At 44.1% G+C, this 24,459-nt stretch overlaps 1 protein-coding gene across 2 annotated transcripts in view; it reads right to left on the bottom strand.

Moving 5' to 3' along the window:
* LOC121576900 (laminin subunit beta-1-like) overlaps window positions 1-22,167 on the bottom strand; it is a 51,175-nt gene extending 29,008 nt beyond the window's left edge. Inside the window, exons 1-11 of one of the 2 annotated variants that reach the window (XM_041890456.2) lie at window positions 22,041-22,167; window positions 21,483-21,661; window positions 15,140-15,281; window positions 9,992-10,065; window positions 9,094-9,282; window positions 3,489-3,552; window positions 3,085-3,287; window positions 1,862-1,982; window positions 1,479-1,667; window positions 284-460; window positions 38-150 (exon numbers count right to left, since the gene is read on the bottom strand). In XM_041890456.2, the coding sequence (XP_041746390.2) occupies window positions 38-150; window positions 284-460; window positions 1,479-1,667; window positions 1,862-1,982; window positions 3,085-3,287; window positions 3,489-3,552; window positions 9,094-9,282; window positions 9,992-10,065; window positions 15,140-15,281; window positions 21,483-21,661; window positions 22,041-22,071 (1,482 nt within the window). In that variant the 5' untranslated portion in view covers window positions 22,072-22,167. The remainder of the gene's footprint in view (window positions 1-37; window positions 151-283; window positions 461-1,478; window positions 1,668-1,861; window positions 1,983-3,084; window positions 3,288-3,488; window positions 3,553-9,093; window positions 9,283-9,991; window positions 10,066-15,139; window positions 15,282-21,482; window positions 21,662-22,040) is intronic. The other variant, XM_045223570.1, reaches the window with a different exon arrangement.
* Between the last annotated feature and the right edge of the window lie 2,292 nt (window positions 22,168-24,459).

The following is a 24,459-nucleotide window of genomic DNA, read 5'->3' as shown; positions in this document are numbered from 1 at the left end:
TACAAAGTAACTAAATCATCAGAACAGGATTCCTTACCATACACTGGTCACAGTTTCTCCCTGTGACCAGGCGTTTGCAGAAACAGTCCCCTGAGTCTGTATCACACGGACTCCCTCCAGGAACTGTCCCCAGGGCATTACAGGTGCAGGCTGGGAAAAACAACAAAGTTTAGTTATTCAAATAAAATGCAGAAATACACAGCTTGAAAAAGCCTATGCAAGGACTTGAAAAACCCAAGACGTGTGTGTGAATGTGTGTGTGAATGTGTGTGTGTGTACTTACCCAGGCAGCCCAGAGGGTGGTCACCCAGGCCATAGTGGGCCTGTTTGCACTGGTCACAGTACTCTCCCTCCACATTGGGCTTGCAGCGACACTGGCCAGCAATCAGTCCAGACGACACATCAGTCATCCTGTCACAGATCCCGCCGTTCAGAGAGCCCACCGGATCACAATTACATGCTACGAAGAGATGGGAATCATCAGGAACATTGAGTTAGGAATTCTGATGTAAAATGGGATATTGTGCATGGAACTAGTGGAGTAGAAAAGCTACAATGGTGACTAGCTAACAGGACGAAGAAATAAATGGTCAAGTCCACATTCATGGAATGGAAAGTAAGTCAAAATGAACAAGTAAAAGGAAATGGTCAAAGTCAATATCAATGTGAAGTATTTGATATGTTCCTCTTGAAGAAGGGAACATACTGTAACTTCTGAAGGTTATTTGAAAATCCCTTCAAAAATGTTCCTACATCTGCTTCAATAATTTGTGTGCTTAACTGTAGCTATCTGCAGGCTAACAAAATGACCAAACTTAAAACAAAATGGTAGAAAAAAGGCTTACAAAGTAATAATGGAAGTTCTCTCACACACCACACACACACAAGGACTCAAAACACTGGAGACAAATGAAAACTCTAACAAGCCCATTATTCACACATCAACGCAGACTGAGATGAAGTTCTCCCTAGATGCTAATCTGAAATCAGGTATGCATCTCCTGCAGCCTGATGTCAATTTCTACCCAGAGAGCCATGAAAGGGGGGAGGTGGCATATGAGAAGGGTCTCTTCTACACCATATAGGGGTTTGGGGTTAAAGGAAGACCGCACTGCTTTGGCTGATACAGCCTCAAAGCCCAGGTGTTCTCTCTCACATCCAGATCACAGAGGCAGGATCAAAGAGCCAGATGGGAGGAAGGGAAAATATGAAAATATATAATTCTAAAGAGAGACAGACAGAGTCACGGACGAGATGAGGAGGAGTGGGGGATGGAGTAAAGTGGTGGAGAAACATACAAGGATGGAGGTAGAGTTGAAGAAACAGAGGTTCAAGAGGTGGAGGAGTAATGGGGGAGAATATAACAGGATGGATGGAGGTAGAGAGGTGAAGGCTGGGTTTGGATGGTGGGGTGTGGAGGGGAGGGGAGCCGTAGAGGGGGTTGGAATTGGAGGTTTAAGGTTCAGGGTTCGACTTACGTTCACAGATGCTAGGGTCACGGATGTCCCTCTCTGGGTGTTGGTAGTAGAAAGGCTTGCACTGTTCACAGTTGTAACCCATGGTGTTGTGCTGGCACTCGTCACACACACCGCCGCTCACGTTACCCGTAGATACATACACTGCCATGTCGAAGTGACACAAGCCTGAGTGCTGGTTACAGTTACACTCTGCAGAGAGAGAGCGAGAGAGAGAGAGGGGGAAAACAGACAACGTTGATTCACAGTGTTTATAAAAAGGCAGTTGGATGGTTGTAAACTGACTGAGCAGACACTGCAGTCATCACAAGCGATCTATTGTAAGGTGACCACAAGCTATAATATTCCCCTTTAGTAAAAAAATATGTTAGGGTAAAAAGGCATACTTTTACAGGCATTGGTGTTGCGTCCCTTGGCTGGTCTCCAGGGCAGGTCGTGGTAGAAGTCCTGACACTTCTCACAGTTTAGCCCCATGGTGTTGTGGTTGCACATACAGTGGCCATGGACCTTGAGAAAATCATACAGAAATGGAGGCAAGCAACTGAATTAAACATTTAGTACGCACTTATAAGCAGTGAATAAGCTATTACTTCATCTCTTATTCATGTGCATAAACTACGAACACAAATGATCTATGGATATCCACCTTAAAATGATTTCACAGGCCATATTCAGGGTTTAATAGTATAGTTCAGGGCCTTATCAACTACTGTACAGAGACCCAGGCCTCTGGTGGAACAGTGGTATTTGAGTCAACTTCCTTTGGCCATCATGGTCAATTACAGCTGAGATATCAGTGCAAAAGCAAGGGGAAACTAGAGACAAAAGGAGCAGTTGCGCAAGATATCGTTTTTTTCCTACAGCTCTATCCGTGTATTCCCATTCCAGATGGCAGCAGGACATGTTAACAGTGTCGGCTAGCTCTCATCTGGTCTGCATTAAACTGAGGGGACAAATGCCAATACGCTGACAGACAGACACACTTGGATCCGGTTAAAATGATCAAACTAACAATTCAATAATAAAACCTTCAACAAAATAACAGATACGTGCCAAGTTTGGTGTCGTTATAAAAGGCACGATGCCACTCTTATGACAGGGTTATGTAGCTTTTATGTTAGGCCTCCTCAGGCAAGGTGTTACTGTATCTTGTTAAGTCTTTAAGACGTTGTAATGTGAGGGAATCAATTTGAAAAACACTGACAGAGGAAGAGGAGAGTTTGACTCATCTAAATAGGGTTACTTTCCTCTTTCCTGGTGAATAGCCTGTATAATAAAAGTGAACAAAAGACAGAGTAGCCTTTCCGCAGACAGGCAGACAGACAGACAGACAGACAGGCAGACAGGCTGTAGCAGAGACTAAACAGGAACTGCATTGTTTGCCTTTTTCTCTCCCTGGCATACACACACATTGACACGTTGTCCGCAAATACACAAACAAAGTCGCCCAAGCACACACAGATGTAGACCCACACACTTTCACCAACACAAACAGAGTTGTTCTTAAACAGCAACAAACACACACACACACACAAACACAAAGTGCACAAACTTCCACAAATAAGGAGACCTGATGAAAACTACGACAATCTTATCAAGGAGAACTCACCATGCCCTCCACTCCATCCCCAGCCCCGTCGACGGGGGCGCACTCGGAGGCGTGTCCGTAGCAGAAGCAGTTACCCCGGACCACCATGTCGTAGACAGCGTAGTAGTACTTCTCCTTGATCTCCATGCGGGAGTCCAGCAGGTTGTCTCCCAGGGTGTGCAGCTTGGTGAACTTCACCCTCAGGTTGGTGATCTTCAACATGTCTGAATCATTCAGAAACATGTGTTAGCCGTTAGCTTGTAGATTATTAGCCTTGAGGTCATTATGCGTATAATAGTGTTTTGCAGTTTAGTTGGCTAATAGGCAACACATAGCTGGTATTTTCCAAAACATGGGAAGGATAAAAAGAACACCTTACTAGCAGATATAAACCATTAAGTACACATATCATCACTGGAACTTACTTTGGATTCTGGGGCTGTAGGGATCTTCAATACGGAAAGCTGGATCCAAAACTCGGAAGATGACCTACAGAGACAGATGGGTTTACAGTCAGTGGGATTACACTCTACTTTCAATGGCTTCTTTTCTCTCAAGACATCCAGCATATTGTGTCATATACAGTGCCTTCGGAAAGTATTCAGACCCCTTGACTTTTTCCACATTTAGTTAGGTTACAGCCTTATTCTAAAATTGATTCAATTGTTTTTTTCCCTCATCAGTCTACACACAATACCCCATAATGACAAAGCAAAAACAGGTTTTTATACATTTTTGCTAATTAATAAATAAATAAAAACTGAAATATTACATTACAAATACTACAAATATTCAGACACTTTTCTCAGTACTTTGTTGTAGCACCTTTGGCAGCGATTACAGCCTTGAGTCTTCTTGGGTATGACACTACAAGCTTGGCACACCTGTATTTGGGGAGTTTCTCCCATTCTTCTCTGCAAATCCTCTCAAGCTCTGCCAGGTTGGATGGGGAGCGTTGCTGCACAGCTATTTTCAGGTCTCTCCAGAGATGTTCGATCAGGTTTAAGGACGGCCTCTGGCTGGGCCACTCAAGGACATTCAGAGACTTGTCCCGAAGCCACTCCTGCGTTGTCTTGGCTGTGTGCTTAGGGTCGTTGTCCTGTTGGAAGGTGAACCTTCACCCAGTCTGAAAAATTCTGCCACCACCATGCTGCACTGTAGGGATGGTGCCAGGTTTCCTTCAGACGTGACGCTTGGCATTCAGGCCAAAGAGTTCAATCTTGGTTTCATCAGACCAGAGAATCTTCTTTCTCATGGTCTGAGAGTCCTTTAGGTGCTGTGACGTCACGAGAGGCTACACAGCTTTCAGCGGGATTGCTCAAGTAGTGCAAGGAGACAAGGTTCAAACAAAACACGGATTTTATTATAGGTCTTGGGAAATTAACGAAAATATAACAAAATTCTTGTTCTCTTGTGGCTCTTTAAGGGTTAACAGTTCAGGGATGTCTCTTCCACATCCAAAATCATAATTCTCACTCGCTCAGATAACTTTTCCCCAGCCTTACTGTAGTCCACGTTGCAGCTAGTGGCCAACCCAGCAAAAAGTCCTTCCAAATGTCTCTCACGTATTTCCACAGGTGCATATATCCAAAGGTGAGTATTTCCCAAAGGTAAGTATCTCCAAATCCTTATATTCCTCATGGAAGTGGACGTGCAGCACTCTTGTCCTCCAGAGAGCCCAGCTTGGAGACTGTGTCTCTTCCCTTCCCAAACCTTCAGCTCATCAGCTCCTCATTTGTTTCAGCTGCGTGGGAAGATTGGCCATAGAGGGGTGGAGTTCCCGACCATACCAGCAGATGGAGCCATAGCTGTCTGGGTTTGCAGCCACCTCAGGGGGATGTAACGTCCCTCAGGACACAGCCTCTCGTGACATCACACATCCCCCCTCCTCGGGACCGACGTCCTCGTCGGGGTAAAGGCAGCGAAGAAGGCATCACGCCGGGAGAGGGCGTCCGCATTGCCGTGGTGCTTGCCAGCCTGCTCTCTCTTCAACTCCTCCACCTCTAGGACCAGGGACTCAGCCTCCTGTTGTCTCTCCTTGAGTTTCTTACTGAACGCATCAGCCTTGGTTTTAGCAGAGTTTAGCTTCTGTTGAGCAGCTTTCAGTTCCTTCTCTCTCTCTGCCTCCGCATTCTTCATCTTGTTCTCCAACACCTTGTACTTCTCCTCTGCCTTCTTCTGTACCTCCTTACTACTGCGCAGGGTCTCCTCACACTCCTCGATGGTCCTGCGCAGCCTCGCCCAGCTCCTCCTGTTGCTTAGGGAAGGAGCTCTGTTGGAGTTTAGCCTGGAGGATATCTAACTCTTCTGTCTTCATGTCTAACTGTTGCTTTAACAAACGATACCCTCTCAGCGGTCCCCTTCAGACCAGACAGTTCTTTGTCCAGATTCTGTAGCTCCGTCTCTGTGTCGGTCTGGCCACCTGCCATCCCTATCAGAGCCCGGGGCGGGAGTGAGTAACTCGGAGGATTGCACGGAGCCTTCCCAGGATGAGTCTTGCCTCTCCGTTTCCGAGGTACTCGGGTTATCCTCTCCTGAGACTCTCTCCAGAGTGGGTAAAAGGCTGGGCAGTCTCGTCCAATTAGGACAGGGACGGGGAGGGAATCAACCACCCCCCGCCGTCGTGTGTATGGTTCCCCGTGTGCTGGTCATTGTAAGTTCAGTAATGGGGTATTCTCTGGTGTCCCCATGGACACAGGAAACTGGGAGGACTTTCCCCGGGGGTCAGACACGTTGGGCCCACCAAATCCTTACGCACCAGGGTGGCCCGGCTACCAGAATCCAGTAAGGCCTCCACATCATGGTGATTCACAGTTACCGGGCAGGTGGGGGGTCGATCTGGGCCGCCATCTACGACTCCCAAGAGCGAGGCAAAACGGTGTGTGGGTGCTGAGCTGGAGGACTCCGCAGTGGGCATAGGTTCATCGGCTGGTTTCCCACACTGCCAGGAGATATGTCCCATCTCCCCACACCGGTAACACTGTCGAGTTTCCCCCCTCCTGGTGTACTCTTCTTGGACCCGCCTGGTTTCTGGCTCCCCCTGGAGCCGGGATAAGTCCTGACGTGGCTGGGTTCGAGACCTTGGGAGTCCTTTGGACGGGTTCTTCCCATTTGTGGTGGGGCCGCCCTCCTGGGGTCTTTTCGGGAAGCATTCAGCATCTCCGCTGTGGCCTGGTACTTTTCCACAGCTTCCACGGTCAGATCAGCCGTGGTCAAGGCCTGTTGACTGATGAACCGTTTTGCCTCATAAGGCAGGGCGCGTAAGGTAACGATCCACCACAACGGCCTCCACCACCGCCGCTGCTGTATTCCTCTGCGGATCCAGCCATTTCCTTGCGATTCGGACAAGTTCATGCATCTGCGCCCGAGGAGGTTGGTCTGGTTGGAAGGTCCAACTGTGAAAGCGCTGGGCCATACCAAACTTTGTGAGTCCATATCTGCTGAGGATCTCAGACTTCAGGGCATCATAGTCAGTAACCTGGTCAGGGCCCAGGTCCCGGACAGCATTCAGCGATTCCCGGTTAGGAAGGGGGCTAACAGACCAACCCACTGTTGCTTGGGCCAGGCTTCCCTAGTGGCCGTGGCCTCAAATGCATGCAGGTATGCCTCAATGTCATCGGTAGCTCCCATCGTAGATATAAAGTCACTTGCCTTTATTGGGCGGGTATTTTGGACCACCCTCTGTCTCTGCAACTGCAATTCCTCTGCCTTCAGAAGGTTGGCTTTCTTTTGCTCCTCCAAGAGAGCCACGTTTGCTTGCATCTGGGCTTGCTGGCCAGCAACAAGGGCTTTCAATATGTCCTCCATTTCAGTCGGGCGGGGGAGCCTACGGCCAACTTGGAAAACTGGGTGATCAAACCTTCGGTATCCTCCTCTGACATGCACTATTAACGCTTGAGCGTGCCCGTATTCTCCACCATCTGTGACGTCACGAGAGGCTACACAGCTTTCAGCGGGATTGCTCAAGTAGTGCAAGGAGACAAGGTTCAAACAAAACACGGATTTTATTATAGGTCTTGGGAAATTAACGAAAATATAACAAAATTCTGTTCTCTTGTGGCTCTTTAAGGGTTAACAGTTCAGGGATGTCTCTTCCACATCCAAAATCATAATTCTCACTCGCTCAGATAACTTTTCCCCAGCCTTACTGTAGTCCACGTTGCAGCTAGTGGCCAACCCAGCAAAAAGTCCTTCCAAATGTCTCTCACGTATTTCCCACAGGTGCATATATCCAAAGGTGAGTATTTCCCAAAGGTAAGTATCTCCAAATCCTTATATTCCTCATGGAAGTGGACGTGCAGCACTCTTGTCCTCCAGAGAGCCCAGCTTGGAGACTGTGTCTCTTCCCTTCCCAAACCTTCAGCTCATCAGCTCCTCATTTGTTTCAGCTGCGTGGGAAGATTGGCCATGGAGGGGTGGAGTTCCCGACCATACCAGCAGATGGAGCCATAGCTGTCTGGGTTTGCAGCCACCTCAGGGGGATGTAACGTCCCTCCAGGACACAGCCTCTCGTGACATCACAGTGCCTTTTGGCAAACACCAAGCGGGCTGTCATGTGCCTTTTACTGAGGAGTGGCTTACGTCTGGCCACTCTACCATAAAGGCCTGATTGGTGGAGCGCTGCAGAGATGGTTGTCCTTCTGGAAGGTTCTCCCATCTCCACAGAGGAACTCTGGAGCTCTGTCAGCGTGACCATTGGGTTCTTGGTCACCTCCCTGACCAAGGCCCTTCTCCCCCGATTGCTCAGTTTGGCCGGGCGGCCAGTTCTAGGAATCTTGGTGGTTCTAAACTTCTTCCATTTAAGAATGATGGAGGCCACTGTGTTCTTGGGGACCTTCAATGCTGCAGAATTGTTTTGGTACCCTTCCCCAGATTCTGTCTCGGAGCCCCACAGACAATTCCTTCGACCTTTTGGCTTGGTTTTTGGTCTGACATGCACTGTCAACTGTGGGACCTTATATAGAGAGGTGTGTGCCTTTCCAAATAATGTCCAATCAATTGAATTTACCAAAGGTGGACTCCAATCAAGTTGTAGAAACATCTCAAGGATGATCAAACAGGATCCACCTGAGCTCAATTTCGAGTCTCATAGCAAAGGGTCTGAATACTTATGTAAATAAGGTATTTCTGTTTTTTATTTTTAATAAATGTGCAAACATTTCAAAAACCTGTTTTTGCTTTGTCATTATTGGGTATTGTGTGTAGATTGCTGAGGATTGTTATTTATTTAATCAATTTTAGAATAAGGCTGTAATGTAACAAAATGTGGAAAAAGTCAAGGGTTCTGAATACTTTTCGAAGGCACTGTATGTGATTAGTTATTACTTAGCTACAATTAATTACTTAACATACACTGAGTGTACAAAACATTAAGAACAGCTTCCTATTATTGAGTTGCACCCCAACCCCCTCAGAACAGCCTCAATTCGTCAGGGCATGGACTCTACAAGGTGTCGAAAGCATTTCACAGGGATGCTGGCCCATGTTGACTCCGATGCTTCCCACAGTTGTGTCAAGTTGGTTGGATGTCCTTTGGGTGGTGGACCATTCGTGATACACACGGGAAAAATCCAGAAGCGTTGCAGTTCTTGACATAAACCGGTGCGCCTGGCACCTACGACCATAGCCCGTTCAAAGCCACTTAAAAATCATTCTTTAACCTGTCTCCTCCCCTTCATCTACACTGATTGAAGTGGATCTAATAAGTGACATGAATAACATTTACATTTTAGTCATTTAGCAGACGCTCCTATCCAGAGCGATTTACAGAAGCAATTAGGGCTAAGTGCCTTGCTCAAGGGCACAGCCAGAGTTTTAACCTAGTCGGCTCAGGGACTCAAACCAGAGACGTTTCAGTTACTGGCCCAACGCTCTTAACCGCTAGGCAACCTGCCGCTTTCACCTGGATTCACCTGGTCAGTCTATGTCATGGAAAGAGCAGGTGTTCTTAATGTTTTGTAAACTTAGTGTATAAACCTAACATTGAAAGAATTTAGACTCTCTCAAAACCCAGTAATTCAGAACACACACCTCTCCCTCTGTCGATGGTTCGATGTCGGAGTAATGTGAATCGCAGATGATGTCATCCACTTTCTGCATGGGCCCTGGGGATATCGCAGGGAATGCCGCCTCACAGTCGTATGCAAAGTAGCGGTACACCTGCCAGTTCTTCCCAAAGTCAGCCGAGCGCTCGATCACCATTGCAGCAGGCCGGAAGGTCTGTCGTGGAGAAGAAACCATACTTATGCACCTTGATGATATACCTTCACACTGAGGTTACTACCAGCAATTTGAACAGGAGTACATCTGGAAAATTACCAACTTTTTCTAAACTAACATCATCCGCTGTAATCAAAGATGACGTGAGTGCCAGGCGAGATATACAGGTGTGAACTTATCTAATAAAATGAGATACTATTATACCATAACTACAATGAAAGTTGAGTCATACTATGTGAACATGTTTATGTTGAAAGATCTATGGATAACAGCGGCAGATTCTGGCATGTTCCTTTACATCCTTCCTAAGCTGCTACCCATTGGGAATGTCTGTTACAATACATTTATTCATAACTGGAACTTGATCTCACATTTGTATTTCAGCTGTATTTGTCACACAGGATTGATGACACAGTTGAGTTCAATATTGGCGCTCTTACAAAAGTGCTGTTACACAGCCTAAATGAGCTGCAATTGTGAGTAAAGTGATACAGGCTAGATCTGTGTGGAACGAACAACCCCAGACGGGTGGGCGGTCTGTTCCACATTCCTCAGGCTCACACACAGCTGGGGGATATATGTGTGTGGGAGACCTCCCAGGCCAAGCCTTGTGCTAATCTGCAGAGTAGACAGGCCAGCCAGCATCCCCTTACACACTACCCACGCTCCCCCACAGCGAGCCCTCTGACCCGGCATCTCCATTGGTTACCTTGAAGGTCATGATGAGGTGGGTGAAATGAAACTCCGCCTCCAAGTTCAGCTGGATGGTCACTTTCTCAAGACCTGGGGAGAGAAGGAGGAAAAGGAGACCGAGAGGAAAATAAAAAAAAGAGGTGGCCAAAAATGGAAAAGGGGAGGGAGGGAGAGATAGAGGAGGGAGAGATAGAGGAGGGAGGGAGAGATAGAGGGGCCAGGGAAGAGAATGGGTCAAAAGGCAAGTGAAGGATAGAATTGCACAAAGTGATGAAGTCAGAGAGGGTGAAATGGATAGAGAGAGGAAGGAGAGAGAGAAACAAAAAAATGAGTTTACAGGGTTCCACTTGAGCCAAGCATATCCAAATCTGGAATGGTTAACACTACACAACACTTATCCACTCTTCCCAGTGCTTCCTCTAGACCAGAACACTTGCATTAACTCTTCACCTCTCCCTCCGTAGTCTAATCATGGTTGGTTCCATTCTATGATATAAATCTCTTGGCTGCCCTTCTGATTCCTGACATCCATCTTCTTTGCCACAAAATGACACTGTGGGTTTTACGCATAACCGCTAGGCAGTTGAGCAGCAAATAACAACTTCACTGTTTCAAATGTCCCTATTTCTTTGGTAACACTAATGTTAAGTGGCTTTGTTTATTGTTTAACAAAAAGATTGATAAGAGCAAGAACAAGCCCCCACTTGTTCGAACAATGTTCAAACTTATCAACAGACTATAAGTAATGTATGCAGTACAACAACATTGGGAAACTAAGAACTAATAATGCATTTTCTAACTACGTTTTTGTACCATCTTATATTGCACCATCTTATATTGTAGAATTTAGGGAAAACCTCATCTGTGCTTATGTACGTAAGAGGGTTGTGCTTTGGTCTGGGGCCTATATGGCCAGTGTTGGAGTGGATCTAGTACGGTAATGTCTGGATTATGAATGAAAATTCCCTGCCTCTTTACCAAGGCCCATCGGTGGAGTTGGCCGCTCCACTGGTGAGTATAAACCTCTTTCCTGCTCTTCCGGATAAATATTCCCACCGCTTTTCCTCAGCCAAACATTCCCAAACTCCTATCAGAAGACTTTCTGGATCCAACATTCTTGCAGCACTTTTTGGGAGTTAACTCTTTCAAGGCAAGATGTATTTGGGATAGCAACATTCTTATTTAAAAAGGTCCAATGCAGCCGTTTTTATTTCACTATCAAATCATTTCTGGGTAGCAATTACCTTACTGTGATTGTTTTCAATTAAAATGGTCAAAAAGTTTTTAAAAAATGCTTCTTAGCAAAAAGCAATTTCTCAAGCAAGAATTTTGCTAGAACTGTATTGCAGTGATCTGAGTGAGGGACCTAATTGGAGGAGCCTAATGGGAGGGATATGTAACCTGAAAACTAGCTGTTATTTTCAGAGAGGTTTGAAACTCTCTTTGTTATTGGTCTATTAACTTATACCGCCTGGTATTATCAGAATTTTCACTCTATTATTACAACCTTATAGTGTGGAAATATATATCAAATATAGGGAAATCACGTTTTTGAATGCAAAGCCCCTTTAAGGTGTGGATGATTTCAATGCTCATGGCCTCTGAGTAATCATTAAAAGCCAAGTGCAGGCAAAAACATGTTTTTCCTGTGTTTTATATATATTTCCATACTATGAGGTTGGAATAATACTGTGAAATTGTTAAATGATGTTAATGTCCTTTTAATGTAAGAGCTGTTTGAAAAGACTGCCTGTAATTTCAGCCTGTTTTGGTGGGATGGAGTTTTGGCCTGCCTGGTGACCAAGGTTGGGGTCAATTTAATTTCAATTCCAGTCAATTCAGGAAGTACACAAAAATTCAAATTCAAATTCTCTTCAATGCTTTCCAATGAGGAAAATTTGAGCTTTGATAAGAAGCTATTTTTGTTACTTTTTGACTATTTTATTTGAAAACAATCACAGTAAGATACTTAATTGTTACCCAGAAATGATTTGATATTTTGATAAAAACTTCTGCATTGGAACTTTAACAATGCTTCAAAACTGAAAAGTAATTATGCTCACATATGACATGGTAAGAAGTAGGGTATCCAGATTTTCATTTCGTCATACTGTCCTTCTCACATCCCGGGATTTATGATATTACCAGTTTAGTACACAAGGCGGAGCCAAAAAACGTAAAAAAGCCCATTGATCGTCTATTACCAGAATGCTAACAAAATTAGCCTCAAGTAATAGCACATTTCCATGGAGGCTGCTAGCTAAATATGCTAACGAGCGCAAACGAAAATAAACAAACTGCAAGGACAGGCAATCCAGCTCATAAAGTTACACATATATAGGTAAGAGCTACCAAATGTAATTGTTGGTGAGTTTGGACCTTTACAAGCGAATGTGAACGAGAGACATTGTGCAAATGAACAAAGTTTTGATGCATTCTTGTCTGAAGGAAGAACAGTACTGGCTCTGGAGCAGCATGTGAAAACACTATTGTCACGGTCGTCTACCAAAGATGAGGACCAAGGCGCAGCGTTGCAGGCAAACATACTCATTTATTGAGCGAAACGCGAACAAAACAACAAAAGACGGAAACGTGACAGTACACGGTATAACACAACCAACTTGAAACAAGAACCCACAAAACACAAAGGAAAACCGACAGTTTAAATATGGCTCCCAATCAGAGACAACCAGCAAACAGCTGACACTCGTTGCCTCTGATTGGGAGTCACTCAGGCCAACCTAGACATAGAACAACTAGACACTCAAAACACAGCACATAAACACACGGAATCTACACACCCTGACTCAACATATAAAGTCCCCAGAGCCAGAGTGTGACAGTACCCCCCAAAGGCGCGGACTGCGACCGCGCCTCAACAAAACCCCAAACAGGGGAGGGCTGGGTGGGCATTCCTCCTCGGAGGCGGCTCCGGCTCGGGCTTGACCACCACCCCTCCATAATCCTCCCGTAGCGCCCCTGGTCCGGTCTGACCCGCTGACTGGATCAGGACTGGACATCGACGGAGCGGATTGCTTAAGCTCCGTTGTGGAGCAGCTGACCAGTACCTGATCAGGCACCGGACTGACGACGCGCACCCCTGGCTTGGCGCGTGAGGCAGGAACGGACCGGACCTGGCTGGCGATGCGCACCCCAGGCTTGATGCGTGGAGCCGGAACGGGCCTCACCGGACTGACGACGCACACCACTGGCCTGGTGTGGAGCGCAGGAGCGGGCCGGACAGGGCTGACGAAACGCACCACAGACTTGGTGCGGGGAGCAGGAATGGGCCGGACTGGGCTGGCGAAACGCACCACAGACTTTGTGCGGGGAGCAGGAACAGGCCGGACAGGGCTGACGAAGCGCACCATAGGCTCGGTGCGGGGAGCAGGAACAGGCCGGGCCGGGCTGACGACACGCACCACAGGCTCGATGCGAGGAACAGGAACAGGCCGGACCGTACTGGGGACACACACCACTGGCTCTACGCAGGGATCAGGAACGGGCCGGACCGGACTGGTAACACACCCCAGTACCTCTCGCCGTGCCTCCACATTTTCCCTCTCCTCTGTGACCAGTGGCCCCCTTAACCTGGCGGCCTCCTCTGTACACCCGCTGGACCGCCTCCATTGCGGCCTCTTGCTGCCCCGTCGTCCACGTCGTGAGCCCCCCCCTAAAAATTTTCTGGGGTTCTCTCCTCCCCGTGGGCCAGGCCTCTATATTTCTCGCCCAACTCTCACTCCTCTGCTTCCAACTCCCGCTATTCAGCTCCTCAATGGGCTTGACCCAGTCGAGGCTCTTCCTCCATTGTTCCCACGTCCACTCTCTCTGCTCCTCCCTCGGCTTGACCCAGTCGAGGCTGCCACGGAGATCTGCTAGGGATCTCCCTGGCGATGGCTCCTCGACTCGCTGCTTGGTCCAGTTTTGGTGGGTTCTTCTGTCACGGTCGTCTACCAAAGATGAGGACCAAGGCGCAGCGTTGCAGGCAAACATACTCATTTATTGAGCGAAACGCGAACAAAACAACAAAAGACGGAAACGTGACAGTACACGGTATAACACAACCAACTTGAAACAAGAACCCACAAAACACAAAGGAAAACCGACAGTTTAAATATGGCTCCCAATCAGAGACAACCAGCAAACAGCTGACATTCGTTGCCTCTGATTGGGAGTCACTCAGGCCAACCTAGACATAGAACAACTAGACACTCAAAACACAGCACATAAACACACGGAATCTACACACCCTGACTCAACATATAAAGTCCCCAGAGCCAGAGTGTGACAACTATGTCTGGAGTCACTAGGGCAAAGGGCCTGCCTGCTCTGCTCAGGCAGACGAGCCGAGAACGGAGAGGAGAAATAACACAAGGGAATCAAGACAGCAGTGCCAGCTGTACAGATAACTCATCCAAAGGGCTTTGACTTCTCAAACACGGCAGAAAGCTCAAACTATATGATGCCCCGTCACCTTATTAATTCAGCCACTAACTTAGATAACTAGCAAGTCATATGATGATAATTATGATATTTTCTGCCTAATGTGTTGCACTAGTGTATTGTCTGTGAAGGAAAACTATTCTTGCATGCCCCTGATTAAACACTGTTGACTTTCAATATAAATCACAACCCGTCCGCTGGACTCACCCGTTGTGCTATTCACAAACAAACACGTGACTGGCTCAACTGTTCTGGGGAACTACGGTAAGCTTCATAATGAAATGATCAACGCGATCTGCTTTATCTCCTAATGTATTGCACAAGTTGACTGCAGGTATTTACTTCAAAGGTAGCTACAAATATTGAAATGTGTTGAAAAACTAATATAGTTTCAACTGTAATGTATATATACGGTATACCGCCCAAGCCTAGTAAGAAGTGAGAACTGCCTTATTAACATCCATTACATGGTGTACACGGGGTGTCATCCAACGGCCACCTAGGTAATCATTCCCAATGGGTTCATCCTGTTATTACAAAGTCATAATCTAAGTCAGCCATTACTGCTTTCTCTTTGAAGTCTTCCCTCACATTGATTAAAGGGGTTAGCTAAGGGATTGGAGGGTGAAAATATGCCAAGATGCGGGAGTGGGAGAGAGTCACCTTTAATTGAACTCCCCTGCTTACTAGCCCTCCACCTTTTTTCCCCACGAGAACTCACCATTCTCTGACTGCCACCAGGTTTTCAAGCGGTTGGGGGCGAATGTGGTCACGACGTTCTCCACCCGGTGGCCGGTGGTGGTGTCCACCATGCTTTTGACGTAGACGTCGGTGGAGTCACACAAAAAGCATTTCTTCTCATCCTGAAGAGACCGTGGGGATTGGGAGAAAGAGAGAAAGATGAAAATGTCAGTGTGATTCTTGGGATACCAAGCAGATTTCTCCCAATCAGGGGGACAGATAAGGAACATCTTTGAAAAGCCCATTCATACAGAAGTGAATGAAAATGGGTTATTTTATCAAGAGTAGATATAGATGCTGAAATTAGTGATTGCGCCAAATAGGCCCTTAACTACTTTAAAATTAGTAGCCTATCTTGCCCTGGTCTCATCAGCGAATGCTTATCTGAGGCTGCTGACAGTGTAGGCTTCATTTGGCCACCAGATGTTCAGAAGACACACATTGTGTGGTGGTTGTGTGTGTGTGTGTGCTTGTGAATGTGTACACATGCTTAAGGGTTCAAATTCAGCACCATCTGAATTTCTTTCCAGCGTCTTTTCACCACTTCCCTTCAAAATAAACAACTTTACAATATTCTAAACCTTCTATACATCCAGACCATGAAACAGTGTGCCCACAGCCACACACTAGAATTTAAAATTACAGTACATATAGATAAGAAATGTAACCACCACCCTCTCTAGGACCCAGTTGGATCACAATCTGGTCTCTCTGCTTTATTGGTGACATAAATTAAATACATTTTATTACATTAGATTTCAATCTTAAAACTTTTGCATGCTCAGGACATACCATACTTTAAATAGATGCTCAACACATTATGAAAGTATTCACAAGTAGTACATTGGATATAGGAGGATACAATACAGACCGATGCGGGTTTAATCTACAAAGCTGATAAAATAGGATGATTTCTCAAACAAGGTATGGTCTGTCTTTTTATGTAAGGGAGAACAAAAGTCTTTGATGGTGGCTTCTCAAGTGTCCAAGAGCTTTGACTACAAAGACGGGTGTTTGAGAGTTTAGATATCTCTAGCCGTGGAATGTCTGTGTCAGTAAGCTACAATGAGCCCCCATGCGTCCAAGCTGCTGGCACAGCCACTTTCAAAACTATTTTGTTGGTCGGAACCTCAATAATGCTTCTAGTGTGGTTGTGTGACTGAGCCAGGAAGTGGTCTAGACAACTCAGAGGGTTGTGTGACTCCCAAACCAATCCTTCCCAAATCCCAAACATCTCTCCCACTCCTACGCTCACATTGAGAAAGCAGGAGTTTAAAAAAAACATATCTGAAAGGAAGTATTGAAAATAAAAGCAAAAGGGATATTTGGAATATATACAATTTATATATTCCACCCCCAACAGACAAGGGATTGACTGTAAACCTTACAGTGATTATTATAAAATCTGAATGCCAAATTGACCACGGCAAGAGCATTTTAATTCTCCATTAAATAAATAGGGGAGCTTTTCTTACTGAGAAAATGAAACAATGTTATAATTTAATGTGTGATGCTGTAATTACCCACTGGGCACAAACTAGTTGAATCAACATTGTTTCAATGTAATTTGTATTGTGACATGGAATCTACGTGGAAAATACATTGAAGGTGAAATTTCAACCACAGGATTATGCCATCATGGTAACCAATTTTCAACATAGACAATACTTGTATAAAATATGTGGAATCTGTACCTTTAAAACAATTTCAGATCTTCAATGCTATATCCACTATCAGAAAAAAAATACTATAGGCTGTACAGCACCTCCTACTGGAGAGTTGATCTATCTACAGCTATCCATTTGGTCTCCCATCCAGGGTTTTAACCAAGCCCAGCCCTGCTTAGCTTTGGGATTTGTCACTGACTACAACCAACGTGATAGCGTGAGAATGATTTTTGAAAGATCTCTTAATACTAAATAGATTCACTGTTGCTATCAAAGTCATTCCAAAGGGTAGGTTTAACAGAGCAAATGAAATGTAACCAAACTTTATATGTCATACAGTATATCATCAATGATATTATTTAAGCCTCCCAAACCAATCCTTCCCGAATCCCAAACATCTCTCCCACTCCTACGCTCACATTGAGAAAGCAGGAGTTTTAAAAAAAAACATATCTGAAAGGAAGTATTGAAAATAAAAGCAAAAGGGATATTTGGAATATATACAATTGATATATTCCACCCCCAACAGACAAGGGATTTGCAATGTCATCAACAGCTATTGTTTCAATTAAACCCAGGAGTTCAAATAAAAATTGACAATACATATAGGCCTCGGGTTTCAAGCTTTGATTGATTTAAAATGTAATCTTCAAGTTAATAATTAATATGTTGGATTCATGTTTCCATCGCAACCAAAAATCTAAGTTAAAGAATAGGACTAAATCAAATCAAACTTTATTTAAAAGTGCATTTAAGGTTTGATTTGGTCCTATTCATTCAACATATCAATTATACATTTGTAGACAAACTGGATATTGAATTGTGTTTGGTTGTCAGCGCAACCAAATATCAACATTTGAAGGACATGTAGGCTATCTTTTGCTTGGGCAGCTCTATCGGTGCCACTGACTTTAATTCCAGTTTGGCTTTAATTCCAGTTTGTCTACAAATTAATAATTGATATGTTGGATTCATGTCTTCATCTCAACCAAAGATCTAAGTTAATGAATATAAGCCAGTGGCTCAGATGAAACTATTCAAGCATTGGATTCCTCTCCTTTAAATGTTGATATTTGGTTGCGTTTTCAACCAAACACAATTCAATATTACTTTTGTAATACAGTAAATAGCCTAATGTTAAGGCTATCTTACAAACTAATATAACAGTATTTATTCAACCTTAAAATAAGTAACACATCCATGGCCACATTTTGAGGTTACTGTAAATGTCTTATGTAATCATATAAAGTGTGCATGTTCAAGATAGCATGCAAAGGTCGCAGGTCTGTTGAGATCTTCACAATTGCTATATTAGTATGCGCAGAATCTCGAACAGCCCTGATAACTTGCACTATGTACTTTTAATGTAATCTCAACTGCAATCCAGGTCATTTGGTTGTGCTATTGGATAAAGCACAGTGATAACACATTAAGTTGTTGCACACAGTCCATTCGGAAAGTATTCAGACCCCTTCACTTTTTCTACATTTTGTTACGTTACAGCCTTATTCTAAATGTCCTCATCAATCTACACCCAATACCCCATAATGACAAAGTGAAAACAGGTTTTTAGAAATGTATGCAAATGTATTAAAAATAAAAACATAAGTATTCAGACCCTTTGCTATGAGACTCGAAATTGAACTCAGGTGCATCCTGTTTCCATTGATCATCCTTGAGATGTTTCTACAACTCGATTGGAGTCCACCTGTGGTAAATTCAATTGATTGGACATGATTCGGAAAGGCACACACCTCTCTATATAAGGTCCCACAGTTTACAGTGCATGTCAGAGTAAAAACCAAGCCATGAGGTCGAAGGAATTGTCCGTAGAGCTCCGAGACAGGATTGTGTCGGAGCTCTACCAAAAAATATCTGCAGCATTGAAGGTCCCCAAGAACACAGTGGCCTCCATCATTCTTAAATGGAAGAAGTTTGGAACCACCAAGACTCTTCCTAGAGCTGGCCGCCCGGCAAAACTGAGCAATCAGGGGAGAGAGGCCTTGGTCAGGGCGGTGACCAAGAACCTGATGGTTCTTCTGTGGAGATGGGCAAATCTTCCAGAAGGACAACCATCTCTGCAGCACTCCACCAATCCGGCCTTTATGGTAGAATGGCCAGACGGAAGCCACTCCTCATGAAAAACCACATGACAGCACGCTTGAAGTTTGCCAAAAGGCACCTAAAGGACTCTCAGACCATGAGAAACAAGATTCTCTGGTCTGATGAAACCAAGATTGAACACTTTGGCCTGAATTCCAAGCGTCACGTCTGGAAGAAACCTGGCACCATCCCTACAGTGGTGCCAGTGAAGCATGGTGGTGGCAGTAACATGCTGTGGGGATGTTTTTCAGCGGCAGGGACTGGGAGACTAGTCAGGATTGAGGGAAAGATGAACGGAGAAAAGTACAGAGAGATCCTCAATGTAAACCTGCTCCAGAGCGCTCGGGACCTCAGACTGGGGCGTTAGTTCACCTTCCAACAGGACAACGACCCTAAGCACACAGCCAAGACAACGCAGGAGTGGCTTCGGAACAAGTCTCCGAATGTCCTTGAGTGTCCAGCCAGAGCCCGGACTTGAACCCGATCGAACATCTCTGGAGCGTCATACCCAAGAAGACTCGAGGCATTATGGGGTATTGTGTGTAGATTGATGAGGAAAAAAACAATTTAATCAATTTTAGAATAAGGCCGTAACGTAACTAAATGTGGAAAAAGTGAAGGGGTCTGAATACTTTCCGAATGGACTGTAAATACCAAATATCTGACATTGCATTCCCATTTGAACTTTGTTGTGCTTTTAAAAGTTTGAAATCGCAGTGAGAACACATTTAGATGACAACTAAACCAAAGATCAGACATTGTTTTTCCATTGGAATTTGGTTGTGCTTTTAGATTGTTGAAAGCATAGTGATAACACTTTGGGAATTCAACAAACTTTTGGCTGTCTTTTTGAGTGGGTGAACAAAGGTTGAAATCTCATTGATCAACGTCTAAAACAAATATTACCCAAATGTCCACACTGAAATGACGTGGTGTGCCCAGTGGGTAATGTTTAATTATGAGTTAACCACAAGCCTATTTTGTGCCTTTTTGCACTTTGTTTCTTTTTTAATTGGTAGCCCAGACTAATTCCCCCTCCAGGCAGGCAAGACAATTAATGTAGCACTATTTTACTCTCATCACTAATTTTCAAAAGGTAGGCTGTCAAAACTATCTTTCCCATTCACAAGAGTAAACTCCCCCGGATTAGCAATTCCAAGAACGCTTAATATGTATCCTATCTATGTATTGCTTATCTCCAGTGGTGTAGTGTATGGTATACGCAGTTGGCATTGAGTATACTCACTTCTTAATCCCCACGATGCATATCAAAGTAGTGTAGTGGAGGTATATGCCATATTAATTGATAGGCTGATGGAACAGATCAGAATGTTTAGCTTAACATGGTGATAAACTATTATGTTTTCAGTAAAGTGCACACGGCGGTAGGCCTACATGTGAATGTTCCAAAATGCAATTTGTGGGAAAACATTGTTCTAAAATGCATACTGCACATGCGAGCGGTTCCATGGACAGAGATGGAAATATCCGTTAGAAATTTAGGAAGAGGAGAGATCTAAAGATACAACAACTATAATGGGTTGCTAATATGACTAGGATAATGCCTTTAGCTGCTAGACAATGAAAGAAAGTTGATTTGAAAACCAATAGAATAGGAGAGTGCATATGATGTTTCTATGGTGGGATCTTGGCTACGCTACTTTGAAGCAAGGTAAGAAATGCCTCATAATATGAACTAAAATGTCCATGTTTCAAACAATCAACGAACAGGAAAAATATAGCGATGATAATGATAGACCTAACCATCTTCTGGTAGATGGAAAGGCTTTGTCAAAAATCTTCTCAATTAAATGTTAACTAGCTACAAAGTAGCCTATGACTACCTGGCAGAATGATATCATGATTATTTGCATCAATCCAGTGGCCATTTGTTTAGCAAACTCCATCTCTTGCACTACAGAAACAAGCAAACCAAACAACAGTGCTAGGTGCCTGCACACTTGAATTAAAGGTTAACTAAACCATTTTTTTTTATTATTTGATTTTTCTCAGATCTCAAAAGTGGTCCCCTGATGTGGTTTAAGCATTGCAGTGGACTTAGAACATCCAATGTTGTTGTTTTTCTATTCAAAAGTGAGACTGAGAGCGATAACCTAATACAATGCATCTGAAACCTGTGAATTTGACTCAGTTGACAGAATAATTTGTTATTTTAAATAGTAGGCCACTGTTTCTCATCTAATTTTTCACAGGGCCTTCTCGGAAGTTAGACTATACCCACTTCTCCAGGCACTTTCTCCCTCGCTACTACAGGCATGAATGGGAGACACCACAAATCAGAGAGCTTGCTTATGACGAATATCGGTAGCTACTAGCCAGGCTAACTTTAACGCACTGGTGCCACTGTAACAATAACGGAGCCTTTTGATAACAGCACCACCGTGAGTCTTATTGTATTAGGTTTTTACAGTGGCCAACTTGTCATAACAATATTAGTATGATTAAAAGCCTAGAGTTAATGAAGACTATAGGCCTATAATAACATATTGGGCCTAGTTCAAATGCGGTATTTATTGTGCCAGGCGCATTTACCTGTAAATGACTGACGATACAGAACTGTTCGGGCCGGTGAAGGCCGCATGTGGAGTTGGTGGAGAGTTGGTGGGCTCTGCCAATGAGAAGGTCTCCCGTAGCCGGGTAGCAGCTCCCCTCAGTGCATACATCGCTGAACTCGGGTATGCCTACCTGGGCAAGGACGCACGCCCCTGCGGCTAGGCAAAGAGGATGCAGATTTAAAGAACGGAATTTATTCAGGGCAGGTTGTTTTTTTAAACACAAGCCTATGAGCCTTTGATTTAGGCTATATTAATGTCGCATGCCTAAGTTCTTTAATTGACTCGTGCTGAGTTTATAACAAGAACAAGATGGTTCACAGTAAAACAAAAAGCCAAACTACTTCAAAGTAACATGAATCAAATTATGAAACGTTTACTATTCAAACCTTATAAGAACTAATGTCCCTATGGGAATATACAGTATTTTATTAATTACTTGCAAGGTTATGTTCTTTCAGTTGACTCAATGTTGGCCATGCGTTCTACAGAATTTAAAAATATATATATATGTAAAAAATGTAAATAAAAAACTTACATAGCATGGTCGCAATTTGAAATATCAACATTTGTGTTGGTATTTCCACCTCTTCTCTTCTGTTGCGAGTACTCTCAGTGGGACTGTGTGTGGTTCCTTATAGTAGTGGTTTGCGCCCCACCCTTTTTCTTGTCGCGCTACCGCACTGCTCTACTCAACTTGCCACAAGACTGAGCTAACTCCTCAAGCATGCGCACAGGGTGTAACTAGACCTCCCCCTATTCGATAATTCAATTTAAGTCAATAAAGTAAAAACCACCAAGGTCCAAGTGCTCATCAACTTGTAATATATGTTTAACTACCAATTCCATAAGAGTTAAATCATTAGGCCTACCTGTGGGCTTATCTCAAATGTGACAGATTATTTGGAGCAGAAGGATCATGTTGACAGCATCTCACTCTGCACACATTGAGAGAACTTTCAAAACACACACACACATCTTATGTGATTGTAAAATGGTCCTCTCTCAGATACCACCCCCACCCACTTATACCTACCTACTCATCTAGAACAAAGGACATTCCTCCACCAAGGCAGGAAGCTACCCAATGTCCCTAGGCACAGGTAAACCAGGGGTACATCTAGGTACTGAAGCCATGCTACTAATTTATTGTACTAAAGGGAAATTAGGTAAAGAGAGCCTTGAACAGTGAGTTTCCCTCCACCAAGCGGAAATCAAAAGCATGTACCACCACTTATTACCCTGTTATTGGAGCTATCCATTGAATTTCAAATTGTAGCGTTTTTCCTTGCAACTTTCCTGTACAGTTGTTGGTAATGACAGATTAGCACCAAAGACTGAACTATCACCTACAGTGAATAACCTACCACCGTAATTATATGACACAGTGTGTGGCAGCACAAGCTCAGATAGCTGGGGAAGAAACAGGCCGGATGTCCTAATTCAATTATCTGTGAGAAGACAGAGGGGGACTGTGGGAACAGATTCAATAAGATTTTTGAGTCAGAGAAACTAGACCATGTTCACATCCACTGAGCATATTAAAGAAAGAAAGAAAGAAAGAACTGATTGACCCCATCACATGCCTTTGAAGACATACTTGTAGTATTGTTGAACCATTCCTTGTTTTACTGCTGAAAATAACAAAGGTGTATGCTACCTCAAGGGACAAGCGACTAGTCTTGAAAAGGGGCCTCAGTTGCAAAAATAAATGTAGGCCTTCGTTAAATTAGGCTAATATAGTGATCTCAATCTCTCATTCTGAACGAATTCCTAATAATCCATGGTAAGAAATACCACTGACAGGTTAAACATACCACAATCTGTCCATTCAAGAACAGACAAACGCAACCAAAAACCTCAAAGGTTTAAAAGGTTCTCAAATAACTATCTCCCTCTTCTGTAATTAGCTGCATCACACAAACCAGTGGCAACCTTTAATTAGGCAGAGCAATCAGTGGTCTGTGAATTCCTCCCGTCTAAAAACACAACCATGGGGCAGCGAGGGGATTCAGACCCCAGTCTGTGACACATTCTTGGGGGTGAGTGGACTAACTGTGCCCTGGGGGGAATGGGATGGAACTCACCAGTCACTAGGATTTGAGCAAACAATAGCCCTAGCAATTGTTCACACGCCTTCTGTCCATGTCCACACATTTACTTTGATGAAAAGCCATCTATTTTCTACCTGTGAGGTACCCGGTTTTATTTCATACCCACATTCTAAAACTTCATTGACTTTTGGGAGAAAAGTATAATTCAATGCTACTATGTAAATACTGTAGGCTGGCTCTAGATCTGTTTATGCTTTATTAGCCAACACCTCTCTGTCGTGTTATTAGTCTGCCAGTCAGAAGAGTGGCTAAAGCATACAGTGGGGGAAAAAAGTATTTAGTCAGCCAGCAATTGTGCAAGTTCTCCCACTTAAAAAGATGAGAGAGGCCTGTAATTTTCATCATAGGTACACGTCAACTATGACAGACAAAATGAGAGAAAAAAAATCCAGAAAATCACATTGTAGGATTTTTAATGAATTTATTTGCAAATTATGGTGGAAAATAAGTATTTGGTCACCTACAAACAAGCAAGATTTCTGGCTCTCACAGACCTGTAACTTCTTCTTTAAGAGGCTCCTCTGTCCTCCACTCGTTTTTTTTTTTTCAACCAAACCGAACCTTCATGTAAACCGAACCTTCATGTAAACCAACCCGAACCTTCATGGAACCCAAACCGAACCTTCATGGAACCCAAACCGAACCTTCTTTAACTATTTACAGTTAACCATGGTCCTTTTCTCCTAACCAAAGTCAGGGTTTCGTTCAAAGCAGTATGGCTCACCAATGGCGCTACCTCCAAGATTAACTTAGAGGCGCTTCTACCATCATACTGCCCCATTAGACCATAGGTCTAATTGGATCTCCTCGCCGAAGCCAGGGGTTTCGTTCAACTGTGGGGGT

Source organism: Coregonus clupeaformis, chromosome 11, assembly GCF_020615455.1.
Source record: "Coregonus clupeaformis isolate EN_2021a chromosome 11, ASM2061545v1, whole genome shotgun sequence".
Taxonomy (NCBI): domain Eukaryota; kingdom Metazoa; phylum Chordata; class Actinopteri; order Salmoniformes; family Salmonidae; genus Coregonus; species Coregonus clupeaformis.
This window is presented reverse-complemented; position numbering and strand designations above follow the sequence as displayed.